Source organism: Antennarius striatus, chromosome 22 (assembly GCF_040054535.1).
Source record: "Antennarius striatus isolate MH-2024 chromosome 22, ASM4005453v1, whole genome shotgun sequence".
NCBI lineage: Eukaryota > Metazoa > Chordata > Actinopteri > Lophiiformes > Antennariidae > Antennarius > Antennarius striatus.
The window spans coordinates 12,207,748-12,221,923 of NC_090797.1; the positions used below are offsets into that span (position 1 = coordinate 12,207,748).

A 14,176-nucleotide genomic window follows, 5' to 3' on the forward strand; every position below is an offset into this window, starting at 1 on the left:
AGCGGCTAACTGCTACTAGGTGCTTATAGGTTTTTCTTGTTGTCGGCCTCAATCAGAATCTGTCATCAGAATTTCATTTCCTTGTCCTGCCTTTGTGGCTTATATTTTCACAGATGTCAGATTCTAATTCTATTACCTGCACTGCCATGTCAGAGGTGGAACAATTAGTTCCAACCACAGCCGACTTTATTCACGTAACAGTAGCTGGCAGTATGCTTGATTTCATCTGCCCTTTCCTTTCTTGCTGCAGAATGCTAACAGAAATGTTGAGCATTGTTAAACATAAACACAGCAGACCTTGGTTTCATCTTGCCCCAGGGGTTTGAATATGATTGCTGAGCCTTGTTTTGCTAACTATTTACTCCTGTGGAAAGCCAAAGTCAAATTAATTTGTTGCGTAGAACTTCCATTATTTGGCCTAGATAAAGATTGTAGACGCACCTTCCCACCAGTTTCTTCTCGTGCTGAACCGTTCAGTCGCTTTGGTTTATTGGTACAGGAGTCCAACAGTCAACACAAACATCTTGAAATGTCCTGAGCATTCTAAAAGTATTTAAATACTTCCATTTCAGCCCTTTTTAAGCAGACAACTTACTTCCTTTTGTGTGATTTTGTGGTGATTACTCGTTGTGTGTCTATCGCAATTCAAGTTGGTTCACGGAGATGGAAACGTCAAAGTAAAGCAAGAAATGAAATGGATGGGCAGATTGTAGTGGGAAAAACAGGTGTTCTGGGGTGTGAAGAAAGCTGAGGAAAAGTCAACAGATCAAAAGCGTAGAACTAAAAAAAAGAAGAAGAATATAATAAGGAAAGAACCAATGAGAGGAAAGCTCGACATCTCACGCACACGCATTCTATGTCTCCTCTCTTCCATTTTTATTATGTGTGTGTGTTTGTGAGTGTGTGTGAGAGAGAGGGAGAGCAAGAGAGAGAGAGGACGGGGGAGAAAAAGAGAGGGCGAGGGAGACAGACACAGGCCTGAGCTCTGTGGTTTCTTTTACCATGTTTAGTCTGACTGAGCAGCGGTAGCAGTCAGGGCTCACATCCTCCTACCAGCCGACACACGGTACGCATTTTCTCTCTTTTTAATATGGCTTTTAAAAAAAAACAGCTGTCAAAACTGGATGCAGGACTTATTGGGTTAGATTGTTATACAGTCACATTTGCAGAAAATGGTTCTACGAGAACCAGGCTTTATAATTAATTTGTTGTTGTATGGTTTTTTTTACCACCAAAGTGATTTCTTTAAGGTTAGAAATGTTCATACAGTACATTGAAACAGAGTTCACTATATTTTCCATTCCATTTTGTTGTTCGTTCAGTTCTTTGTCAATGAATGAGAGCTAACACTCACTGCCACACTTTGCTCAAGGGCTACATCTGCAGCTGCTGTAACAAAGACTGTGCTGCTTCTGTGAGTTCAGTGCAGACCGTTGCAAGGGTCAATATTTGTTACTTAACAGTTGTTCAGAGCGATTGTCATTTATATCTGAACTGCATAGATCTAATTTCGATATTTGAGGTGCTGCTTGCATCAGATGGAGATGGATAATGGATAAAACACAAGGAATCGCTGTTTCTTTTCTCTCTGGCAGTTGGATGAATTTCCAGAAGAAAAAAAAAAGGATTTGTGTTTTCTCCTTAAATGTCTGGCCATGTGAGTGGAGTTTTTTGGATGAAAAACACTAACCAGTTATCTACGCACAGCGTGCAGCCAGCGGGGGGGCAGTACAGGGATGCGTGCAGCTCGGGATGGGGCAAGAGCAATCACATGGAAGTTCCTAGGGAGGCCTGCTGTGCATAGATTTTGACGTTCACGTGGAACTACTGTACAGTCATTTAACTGGCGCTAAAAAGCATCAGACAAAAAGAACCCCTACCTGTAGTGATGTGCAGTAATTACAGCTTTGTCAGCAGGTTTAACAGCCATTTCTCTCTCTTTTTTTCTGTCTTTTGTCATGTTCTGATAATGATGATGTTCTATTTTAGATGTTCTTCTGTTTAGAGCATTAAATTCTTTTTACTGTGGATTCTGTACACACAGGTGTCCTATCGGCCTGCATACAGTCCCTCAAGCCTGAGCCTTCATTATGTCTTTATAGTTTGATTCTCCTATGGGACAGCTCTCTAAATTATTTGATAGCTAAAAAAATTAATTACAACTCAGCTGTGATTACCTTGTAGTCTCTTTGCCTCATCACTGAGTTGATCCTTGATGAGTTCTAAATTTCATATGATGATAGCCCCGCTCCCAGTTTTGCCATACTATAAGAAACATAATTATTGTATAGTTAAATTTTTATATTGTACCTAGTGCTGCTCCTTGGTCACAACAGTTATGGACCCTCCATCCTCTTTAAAATATTTATTGCCTTGCCTCAAACCAAAACCCCCCTAGTTTAATGAAACTGAAACCTTCATCCACACAGATCCTCAAAAAGATTTTAAAGCACTGTAGTACGTGTTGCTTTGGTAGTACTGTAGTTCAAAATCAGATATATTCGGCAAATCTGCATTAAGGGGAGCAGAATTAAACTAAACAGAAACAGTTCTCAGGATCAAAAACACCAATCACAATACTGTACAATGTTTTTTGTTGCAATGCCTTCTTTGGGGTTGTGTACATGTATGATGCTGGAACCAAATGTGAAACAACCTTGAGTCATCATTGTATTTTTTTTCTCTTGTTAAACTCGAGACAGTTTTACAAAAAAACAGAAAATTCAGTCCGGTGCCTGTTTTATGGAATGATCATTTTCAGGGCCCCAAAATGTTTCAGAAAGGTTTTGCATTTTAGGGTAAATGCTATGTCATCATTGTGTAAACTCCCCAGATTCCCTCCTAGCCTCTCTGGGAGGGACTACAACCCCGAGGGGCTACAACCAAACACCCACCCTCGACTCCTCCCTGCTTCTTTGTCATAAAAGTTTAAAAACACAAACATATAAACTGCTGATCTTAGACTGCGACGCGTAATCTGCTGGCTTCTCTATCCCTCGATGACATCACTGGGGTTTATGTTACAAATGTCTAGAGGGGATAACACATCCATCCACAGAGATCTGCTTGCTCTGGTGTGTGCATATGCCCTGCAGCTGAGGATTAGCTCTTTATGGATTTCCTGTCCTTTTTGTTTTCAGCCCCTCTTAAAACATTTATAGCAGGTCCTGTTTAGGGCCATTAAAGTATTTGAATTGGACCGTATACACCAGACACTACTTTTCAACGCTGATGAGAAATTGGCTAATGCTGATCTTGTGGTGGTTCTTTTTTTTCTGTTTTGTTTCAAATCTGTGTAATGTTTCATTGATGAATCACACCAATATGAAATTAATATGTCAGGTTAGCTTAAGAGGGGAGGCACAAAAGGAGACACATGCACTAAAGATTCCATCTGGTGTTAATTGTTACTATTACAGTAAATAATCACACTATGAATCATCATGACTGTCTTATCCTGGTGCAGAGACATGAAACCTATTTTTAGATTCAGTGTGGCTTACACTTAATGAGAAAACAATTATCTCTGATGGCCATTGTGTTACGTGTCTACTGCTCTTTTCAAAAATGACAGTCAAGCAAAGTCAAGAATCCTTTAAGAAGGATTATAGTTGTTTGGACTTGCAGGTATGGATTACAAAAATATACTCACAGTTCCAATTTGTAAGACTGCAATGGTAACAAGTTTGACTCCATAGCAGTCACACCGCATGTGTGTGTTTATACATATACCGTACGTACATCCTTTTTTCGCTCTACAGAGAGCTTCACCGGACATGAATTTGTGAATATAGTACCAGCAAAATGTTGCCGGTGATGAACTGAACTTGCTGACCCCTTTATTACCACAATAAAAACATTTTAATGTCCCAGTCAGTGTAGTTATCTTAAAAAATCCTGACGAACATACAGCAGTTTGTGCTTTGACTGTGCAGTTTGTAGCAGAACAGACACCATTTGAATCAGTCACATCTGACTGGTGCTCATACTCTTTATACCATCAGTGTCAAACAAGGAATACCACACTTTCATCAGCACATCATTTTGCTGTTTTTACTTTACCTCCACCTTCATTGCAGCAGAATAATGAAGTGAATGACATAACACCTTTGGTGCAGGAGCATCTTTACAAAATCCTGGCTTCTCAGCGATCACACTTGCTCCACAGCACAGTGGAGTGGTCTACAGTTTTTTGTAAAAACTGTAGACTTCAGCAGGTGTTGGGTTGTATTCATGAGGCCCTTGTCCTTTTATTCCAGCTGTCACTCACAATGCTTTCTGTTCATATCAAAAAGTACAGATGTACTGATGTCGGATCAGTCTGCAGCTGCACGTCTGTTTTTTTTTATCTAACTCTACAGTTGTCATTTGAACACATTTAAACCGGAAAACCAATGAATCGTAGGTCTAAGAAGAAATAGCTTTGGTCTCACAGTCCCACCGTGAATGCTGTTACCTATACTCAAGTCTTACTTCGGACGGTGGCCCCACTCCATTCGATCACGTGATCACTTTATTTATGGCTTGTTGCAGCTCCACTCCAGCTGTAAATCAGTCCATACATCTGCAGCTCCTACAGGAGCTAATTCATCTCATGTTGACGGATTACTCAGTTTTCTGGATGCCTGCTTAGACTGAGTGCTTTCGCTCCAAGCCAGGGCTGCACAAACGGATCATATACCTGATATATTACTAAATATATTTTGAGACTACATATATTTTGTAAGTGAGGTGCTTTCCAATCAGTTTCATCACTTGATCTTCTTATAGAATGGGATGGTGATGTTGTTTGTGTGGTTCCTCCAGCTGTCCTCTGTCCAACAACACACCCTATAGCTGAACAACATTCATGATCAGCAAATTTGTGTTACTGCAGCTAAAGTATACTACAGTATGTATATAAACATTGAACAAGTTGAATAACTCATTGAATTGATTCCACCCACATTATATATTAGCATTGGTGCCAAAATATGCTATTTATCAGTTCTTTGCAGGAGCAAAAATCACACAAAATCTTTCTAAATTCCACTTTCACTGACTGCTGCATCAGTGAAATTATTCAACGTCCTGGATATCTTTCCTCATAAAAGCATATATTCATAAATCTGATGTTTTTCAAATACTACGGGAACCTTTTGACAATTATTCATTGATCATTTCAGCAGTAGAATCACAAAGTTTGGTACGGCCTCAATTCATTTAAAGTCTCCATGTTTGAACTCAATTCATGGATCAGAAGCATGGAGGCGGAGGAGGAAGGATGGAGTTGAGGCTGAAAACATCCCCATGCCTCCAGTGAAGCATGGTGGGGGCTCAGTGATACTCTGGAGCTGCTTTGCTTCCTCAGAAACTAGCAACCTGCCTTCTGTAGAGGGACAGATGGAGTCCGTCAAGGAACATGAAATCTAAGAAGAAAACATCTCACCATCTGTGAAGAAGATAACACTTGTTCCTTAGCCGTCCACCAAAGCTTGGTTCCAGAAGAAGTCCTAGATCACATTAGAGTGACCTTCAACTTGCCTGACTTGACCCAGAAGACTATATATTTATATATTTTACCCATGAACCTAAATGCATCATAAAAGTATTTGTACATATTGTAACCCAATGGCATCTACTGTAACTTCCTCAAAATCCAGACTGGAGGTTGGACACTCTGTTTATCAGCTGTATTTAACTACAGTCAGTACAGCTTTAAAACAGCATTTCACGTTATTATCATAACAATGTCCTTTTTTATTCAGAGCTGAGGAAATAGCAAAAGGTACCCTTCAGGTATAGAAAATAAATGGAGCTGGTGCTCCTGTTTTGTCTTCTTTTTCTACCACTATAAAGAAACTGGGTCAGGAAAATGCAGCAAGTGATGTTTAAGCATTATGCAATATGTCATGGCATTTTATCCCGCACAAGCACTCTTCATCTTTTCAGGGGCGGAGGAAGTGGGCAGTGTTTGACGCTTCGAAGCTTTGAGTGAGATAGTTTGCAAAAGCGCACATAGACGTCATAGACAAGTCAACATATTCAGAATAGAGCTGGATAAAAAATAATTAAATATATCAAGGAATTCACTTAACTATACACATCTGAATTTGCTATTCTTATTAAATTCTTTCTTCATGTGTAATTCTTTCTCAGATAATCTAGAAATACCAGAGGAAGCGCACACAAAGAAAACAGACAAACTGTTTGCTACAGATTACAATATGACACAAGCTGATAAAAAAATGCAAACACTGGAGCAAACTTATACCATTATACCTTTAATGGAAATAACGCAACTAAAAAAAATGTGAAATTCAACTGTCAACAACAATCAGAAAAGGCAAAAAACGCCATTGGACCACATATTTCCAGTCCAGCCTTTTTTTATTTTTTTAACCTGTTTTCAGCTATTGACATTATAATCAAACATGCATAACCTGCGTTCACTCAAACACTTACCTCACCTGGTTTATCTAAGATCTGCTGTTTTGTTAGTCCTAAAGTGTGAGCTTACACGATACCTGCCGCCACTGAAAAGAAAAACAAACTTGTAGATTGTATTTAAGAGCTCACGGAAGTTTCCGTACACATTGTTCCCATGTGTACCATCTGTTGACTTTTCCCATGCACAAAAAGATTCAAATTCTAAAACTTTCTTGCATGAAGCAGTGGTTCCACCGTGAGGCCCTAATTCTAAATTCTAAATTAGCAGAGCATCTCTTAGACTGTTGAAGAAACAACCTAAACTTTGTTACGCAATATAAACATTTCCTGGAAATGTTTGGTTGTGCGCTTGGTTTGTCATGCATGCACAGCTACACCACCCCTAGAGCAAAGTTCTCAGCCAGCTTCTACAGCTTGATCGTCAATTTATAGTCAAGGAGCTTTTCAAATGCTAATGTAGGCCCGACACATGTGGTGATTCAACTGCAGATCTCATTATTCTGCCTATTTTTATCAGTAACCCTGTGAGATTTTTCATAGCCCTTTGCGTTGTTGCTCTGTGTTTTTCCCCTAAACTCCACACGATAATCTGCATAGATAATCAGCACTTATAATCAGGTATTTTTAGATCTACTCAGGACTCTCCTGTCAGCCAGGAAACTGGCTAACAGTTGCCCATGAGTTTACCCAAACAAAGGACATAAATAAGACGGGATGGCAGCATTATTTAAAAGAAAAGTCCAGATAATAACTCTTGTCACCACCAGGTTGTCCTCACGAGTCCACTTATTATCACTCCCTCCAAGATGAGTGACCAGAACATACTGTACATATGTCTACCCACTGCTAGAATATGCACTGAGCTGTGATGAAATTAAGCCTTGTTCAGTGAGCTTCCTAATCCCTTAGTGTTCTTAGTGTCGTCTATCCTCTCAGACACCAGCTCTACGTTTCGGACCAATCACAACTTAATGATATGAGATCCCTTTCTGGATTAGGAAAGCAATATCCAATCAATGGCATTGTTATCTTTGCTTTTCTTCTTACTGAGCTGCCTGGTTGTTGTTTTTTTGGCCTAGAGATTAAGGCAATCCGACTGTTCCAGGTATCACTATGACATCATCAGTTTACCACCCTATCCCTATCCCTATCCTTATCCTTATCCTATTGTTATCATGGGATATTTGGGTAGAGGTATTGTGTGTCTAAGATATGGGTATGAACATGATTGAAGCCATCATGTGTACAGGGAGATCTGAATGGGTTCTTTTTTCTAGTGACTCTTGTGTTTCTGCCCTCTGCTGTACAAAGGACAGAGTTAGAAAGAATAGTTTGTGTGTGATCAGAGCTACCTGTAAGCTTCATCTAAATAACACTTATGCCTCTTATATTTTAGAGATTTAGAAAATAAGATAAGAACATTTTGTAAACACTGATATCATCATAATTAGTCCCAATAATGTGTGATCACTTCTTCTTAGGTCAATATTATGAACTGTAACTCCCAATTCAGGTGTTACAGTTAAAGGCTCTTGTTCTTTCATTGTCCCATTTGATGTTATATTACAAGGCTGGTACAGTATCTTGTTTTTTGAAGGTTTGATTTAACCCAACACATCCCACTGCCACAAAGCCTTTCATGTAAACTATTGAGTAAAATGGATGTTATTAAGAATACAGTATCACAAAATATAGTATTTAGATATTTAATTCTATTGATTATCATATTAACAGATCTATGCATAGTAACTCTATAAAGTAAAATGATGACTGTTATTATCATTTGATGCTAGTTTCATTTTCATTGTTTGGGAGGTTGCAATGTTTTTCAGGCTCAAAGCAACTTCCTCTAAATTATCAGCTTGAGAAGAGACTTTTAAAGAAAGTAATACGTAATAAAATAAAATGTCAAATTTTAAAATAGATCTAATTCTTTCCTAATTTCACCAAGCTGCTAAACTCTGTAAAGAAGAGAGACGACTCACCGAGAAGTCGTTTCCTGTATGTGAGTCATGTGGGTTTCACAACACTGCTTCGGCCCTCCAGGGACCCGACACAGATCTGTACCCTCCTTCCTTCAGCGAAGTGAATGTGAGGGCAGATGAGGACTCGTCTGCTTTGTCTCATAGTCACACAAAAAAAAGGAACATTTTTGTCGATATTTCACAAGCAACAGGTTCAGATTCACCTACAGTAATTTTGTTGGGCTTTCACAAACCTGCTATTATGGATTGAGGACCGTCAGTTTGATTTATTACATTATTAAATATTACACATTAAAAAAAATGCACCGAACTTTTCATTTCATCCTGAATAACATCAAATATACTTCAGTTGTGTTTCAGCTGCTGTAAATGCTTGCTCCTGTTGTAGGTAGTACAGATGTGTGTTGTGTTGATGTCAATGTATTTTTTTTAACCCCGTCATGTCCGTCATTACCTCAATCTGTTGTCATTTATGTGTCAATTCATGTCCCCTTACATTTTAATTAAACTAATGTCTTTTTTTCTTTTGTTTTTCTGTCTCCTGTTGTGTTGTCGTTGTTGTTTTTGTTGTCCCGTGTGGCTGCGGCCTCCCCACACCACTGCTGATGCTGCCTCACTATCACCCATCCTGCTGTACGCAAACCCACCACTGCCAACATCTGGTCAACAACACATGGTGCACGCCCCTCTTCCCCTCCCCTTCTTTAATCTTCACCCCAAATCTCTGACACACTTTCCTACCCCTCTTGCCTCCTGTTCCCATTTCTCTCTCTTCACCAACTCTCACTTTCGACATTGTGTACTCCTCCTTTTCTGCCCCCACGCTTTTCCCATGCTAGCACCATGCAGAGTTGACAGAGCACCCTGCCACCTCCGGTAAGCCAGTGATCTTTAAGAGGAAGGGCTGAGGGCATTGTGGACAGACAGGCAAAAGCTAAGGCTGCTACTGACGGGAGTGTGTGTGTGTCTGTGTGTGTGTGTGTGTGTGTGTGTGTGTGGTTTAATTAGGGCAAGAAGTTAACAGTCATGCTACTGTTTTACTTTTTTTTTCTTGTCAGAATGTTTTTCCATGTTATTAAAATGTTCTTAAGACAAAAATGAAGTGTTATTCTAATTGCTCTGCCAGAACTTTAAATTACCTGTCAAGGTTTACCCTCATTAATAAACCATTACCTTCAGTTTGAAGGTGCATAATTTTTTATTTATTTGTTCTTGCAGGATTTTAAAGTTAATGGTGGGGGATGGGGGGTGGGTTAAATTTGTGGTGGTGTCCCTTAAACCTGCTTTAAAGTTAAAACCTTGGAGACTCCTCAGTGACATGTTTAAGTTAACAGTGCTTTATGGTAAAGTGGATCACATGTATGGTTCATCTGGCTGGACTGGGCCTCTGATCGTTCTTTACACACTGCTGTCCACATATAGTTCATATTTTTAGGATTTAGAGCTGGGGTGGGCAAACTCTTAATAAACCATTGACAGGTAGGCCAGCTGAGTAGCACACACACTACAATTTATTTGTTCTATGTGTTTGATGCAGAGGCCTGTACACACTTATATACATATGCATGTTCAATAAGTCTTCTTCTTTTTTACAAACACATTTATTTCAAGAAATAAATTACAGTATTTTCCACACTATAAGGCGCACTGGACTATAAGGCGCACCTTAAATGAATGGACTATTCTTAAATTTTTTCATATATAAGGCACACTGGTTTATAAGACACAGTGTCAGCTTTTGAGAAAATGAAAGGCTTTTAGGTGTGCCTTATAGTGCCTGAAAACACTGTATATAGTTTTAACAAGTTTAGCGGGCCGGATTACTAAGCCTACCGGGCCATACCTGGCCCCCCGGGCTGTAGTTTCCCAATGCCTGATTTAGAACCTCAATCATTTGCTATTTCAATATGGCAGTCGCACCGTGACACAATGTTTTAAGACTTTTTTTGGAAAAGAATTTTGTCTATTTTTACGAGTTTGATCAATTTAGTACTCTCAAATGAAGGTAATTGTCAAACTGATGTTTTACTTTACTGATCTGACCAGCACACAGGAACAGATAATCTGTGTACCCATGGAAGTGCTGGTCTTAAAGTAAGGTGTGGTCCAGCATTTATTTTTTTTAAAGAAGCCTAAAGCAACTATAGTATTTGTCACTAATCTGGTTTAATCTGATCTGGTTTAAGGTCAGCATCGCTTTTCTGGCCAATTAAATGATACATCAGGTAATTTTTTGACAACCAGTCTCTACCAGCCTAAGACAGTACCAGTCCTTGGCTCGTGAAGACCGGTACTGTATTAATGGCACAGTTCATACACTGTTCTCATGTTTTATTGTGTAAATGTTTCTCGATTTGATAAACTAAGAGGTTCAGTGATTGTAAAATCTCCTCTCAGCTCACAGTTGATGCTTTCAGACACGCCTTTGCCAAGCAAAGCATGCTCCTGTTGCCTAGGAATAGCATACCTGCTTCATTAGCTCCAGTTAAACAAAAAAGAACGGTAAGGGACAAGGACAATCAATGTCCGTATCATGAATTTTTTTTTTTTTGAGGGGGCTGTCTGTATGATGTTCTCTGATCTGAGGTAAACTTGTTCTTCATCTTTAATCTCTCGTGTTCTTTCACTCTTCCTCCTTCCAGCTGCCATAGTGTGCGGGGATGAATCTGTACTTCTGACGCCAGGCAGGATGAGCCAGCGCCAGCTAAAAGAGCGGGACAAGGACAAGGAGAAGGAGAAGGAAGCAGGCCTCCAAACGCCCAGCAGGGAGCATGTTGCCACGCCCTCTAACCTCAGCCCGGGGGTCAGCTACAGCCACGGTGAGTCGCTCGTCTCCTTTATTTCCACAACTCGGGGGTTTACTGGAGTTCAGCTTTGGTTTGTGCAGTGTCAGCTCCTTGGATTTTAAAGTCATGCGAATATTCATACATTTTGTGTTTTATGACCGGCAATGGATTCAGGAAGAAAATGTGACATTGAATACAGTCAAAAGTATCTCGACAACTGTCGGTGTTGTAACTAGTATTTACAAATCCCCGTCAGGTGGTCTTGGTGAAAAAAACGGTGACTCATGTTCGCTCACGTGTGCCGATGAACAGCAACCTATCGCAGATGCTTGTACCTGCTTTTTTCTGACTGGTTTTCAATTTTGTACAGTATGCGGGCTACATTTCTGTGTTTATAAATCGTATTTCCAGGTTTACTATAGCTTTAATGCAAAATCTCACATCAGTCGGTCTCATTACCCTCAATCTTTGTGCCCATGCCATTTCAGTAGATTCTCACAATCTTTTAGACTAGAATAAAATTAGTCCATTCATTATGATCTAATGTTGGTCAGACTACTAGACAAGTGTGTGACCTCAGATTAGGAATAAATGAAACAGAGGATTTATTACTGAAGCAAAAAGGCTGAATGGTGTGTGGATGTGGTCTTACGTCACACATCATGCTAGGAGTTGTGTTCTTGTGTTGCAGCGCCCCCTTCTGGCTTCTCTGTTGTTCTTGATGAAATAATTGCCCTAGATTTTTTTTTACAAATGTTCCATAGACAGGTTATGTTTTGATTTGCAGAGTTAAAAAAAAACTTACTGCTCATCAATTGCTTTTAGTTTTTTTTTTGTCCAAGTAGAATTTATTCAATCAATCAAGGACTTATTTTCATGTCTACATCAATCTCATTAAGCAATCACTGACTATGTTAAAATTTTATATAACAGATTAAAAACAAATGAAGAAGAAAATATATAATAATAATTGTACGGAGAGCCACTGGCTGGCTGACATTTTTAATGGGGTCTGTGAGGTGACTCCAAGTCCTCTCTATTGTGGACCCCAAAGTACCTGGAGCTGCTCGGTCTCACCAGAAAGTCCCATTGATAGTTGGGTCTACGTCCTACCACAAGGGGGAGCTAGCATAACGTTATTGTATACATTAAGTTAATTAATGTGTGGTTGTGAAATGTACAAAATACATAGCTGAACTCCCAGTGTAATGACACTAAAGTCTGTGTTCCTTTACCATTAATATGTTGTGTAAGATCAATTCTGCAACACCGCCCATCATGAACTGTTGCTCTGAGACAAGAGTATGCCTCTGAGACAGCCTGGATGTATTTTTTATAACCCTAGACTCTCTGAAGTTCAAGATGTGTATCCATAGCAACTGTTCTTTTACGTCAGGGATGTCAAACTCATTTTTACCGAGGTCCACGTCAGCATAACGGCTGTCCTCAAAGGGCCAGATGTAATAAATGTAACTAAATGTAAGTCAGTGTAATGTAAAATAAATGTATCTACTCCTTCATGTTAAATAATTCTGAATTTATTACTTATTCAAGTTAAAACATTACAGTTTAATTTGTCAGGTTATGAAAGCCACAGAACTCCATCAACAAGGATCAATCCTTCCTTTTTATTGAATAAAGAAAAATAACATCAAACACAAGTTAGGACATTAACTTTATCAAAAACGTCTTTGTCAATGTTAACATGGGCTTGATTACTGCGTTGTGGGAAATGTAGTTTCTGATCAAAGCACACTTTTTGACCTATTTATCTTTAGACACTCTGTCCTCTCTTGCGGGCCACATGAAATGATGTGGAGGGCCACATTTGGCCCCAGGGCTTTGAGTTTGACACATGTGTTTTACGTCAGCTGGCCTTTGGTCTTGTGTCAAAGTAATAATCAAGTATGCCTTTTATCATAATAAGTCCCAAGTTGCCATAATGATGGGTAATAGAGTTTCTTGTACTCCATGAGGGAAGAGCCTCAATACTGATGTATAATATATAATAATAATCACCTTCTGAAACATCTGTTTACATACAATTGCTTCCTTCATTCAGCTGTATTACAGTATTAGGTTTTTGAAAGAAAATACAACTATAGTTTACATTATGAAATGAGCTATTCATCTGTGTGAATATTTTATCCCACCTGCTCTTCAGAATTCAGAATCAGTCCATATAAACTAGAAACTAGAAGGAGAAAGTTCTGGTTTGGCGCCATGCTCGAGGGTATTTCAAAATGTAGATTGTTCATTGACTATGTAATAGCTGGTAGCAGTAAAGAAGTATTCAGTTCTTTAATTGTATTTAATTTTTTGATTTGGGTTTGACTGATGGACCATTCTTCTGTGTTTTCTATCAAGTACAGTCTCTCCTGTATTCTGTATATTTTTCAACATAAAGTAGTAAAACTACTATTTATCAGGAAATGTTTCATCGTCTTCCAAGATGGATTTTAAAATACAGCATTCTTGTTTGGATTATTTAGTTTAGATTTGCCATGTTGTCACATTGGCACAGTCGCTGTGCTGCCTGCGGTCTGGTCGTCAAAGTGAGCTGTCTCTTCTTTATGACTCACCAAGAACTAAAATAAACCCAGGAGGTTCTCTGACAGAGCGTCTTCAATCGGCTTTGTAGCCGCTCTCGCTTTAACCGTCTTTCACTGACTTACTCCGTCCTCTGTCCAGGTAAACAGAAAAATCTACCTGTACTGCAGAGAGAGAATGGGGGGGGGGGACTACCATGTCCTTGTTACTGACGTAAAGGGGTAGTATGGAAAACATATCAATTAAAGGGAAGTAAATTGAGAAGGGTACTTCACAGAAACAGAGCAGATGGAGCCAGAATAGGTTTAAGATCAGCATCAGGGATTACGCCCCATCACAAGTCGGCTACAGCAGGGCGGGGGCTGGTCTTATCTGCACCCTCAGCCACTGCCAATCTAGCGTTCCTTCTTCTACCCATGCTGACAT

At 39.4% G+C, this 14,176-nt stretch overlaps 1 protein-coding gene across 8 annotated transcripts in view; it reads left to right on the forward strand.

Annotated features, from left to right (window-relative positions):
* The window catches only part of osbpl8 (oxysterol binding protein-like 8), a 60,425-nt gene that overhangs the window by 21,044 nt on the left and 25,205 nt on the right, over positions 1 to 14,176 (forward strand). For 5 of the 8 annotated variants that reach the window (XM_068306828.1, XM_068306827.1, XM_068306831.1 and 2 more), the window contains exons 3-4: positions 9,254 to 9,290; positions 11,057 to 11,233. In XM_068306828.1, coding sequence (XP_068162929.1) covers positions 9,254 to 9,290; positions 11,057 to 11,233 — 214 coding nt within the window. Of the gene's footprint in view, positions 1 to 984; positions 1,067 to 9,253; positions 9,291 to 10,835; positions 10,917 to 11,056; positions 11,234 to 14,176 lie in introns of those variants that run through there. The other 3 variants (XM_068306834.1, XM_068306835.1, XM_068306833.1) reach the window with 3 other exon arrangements.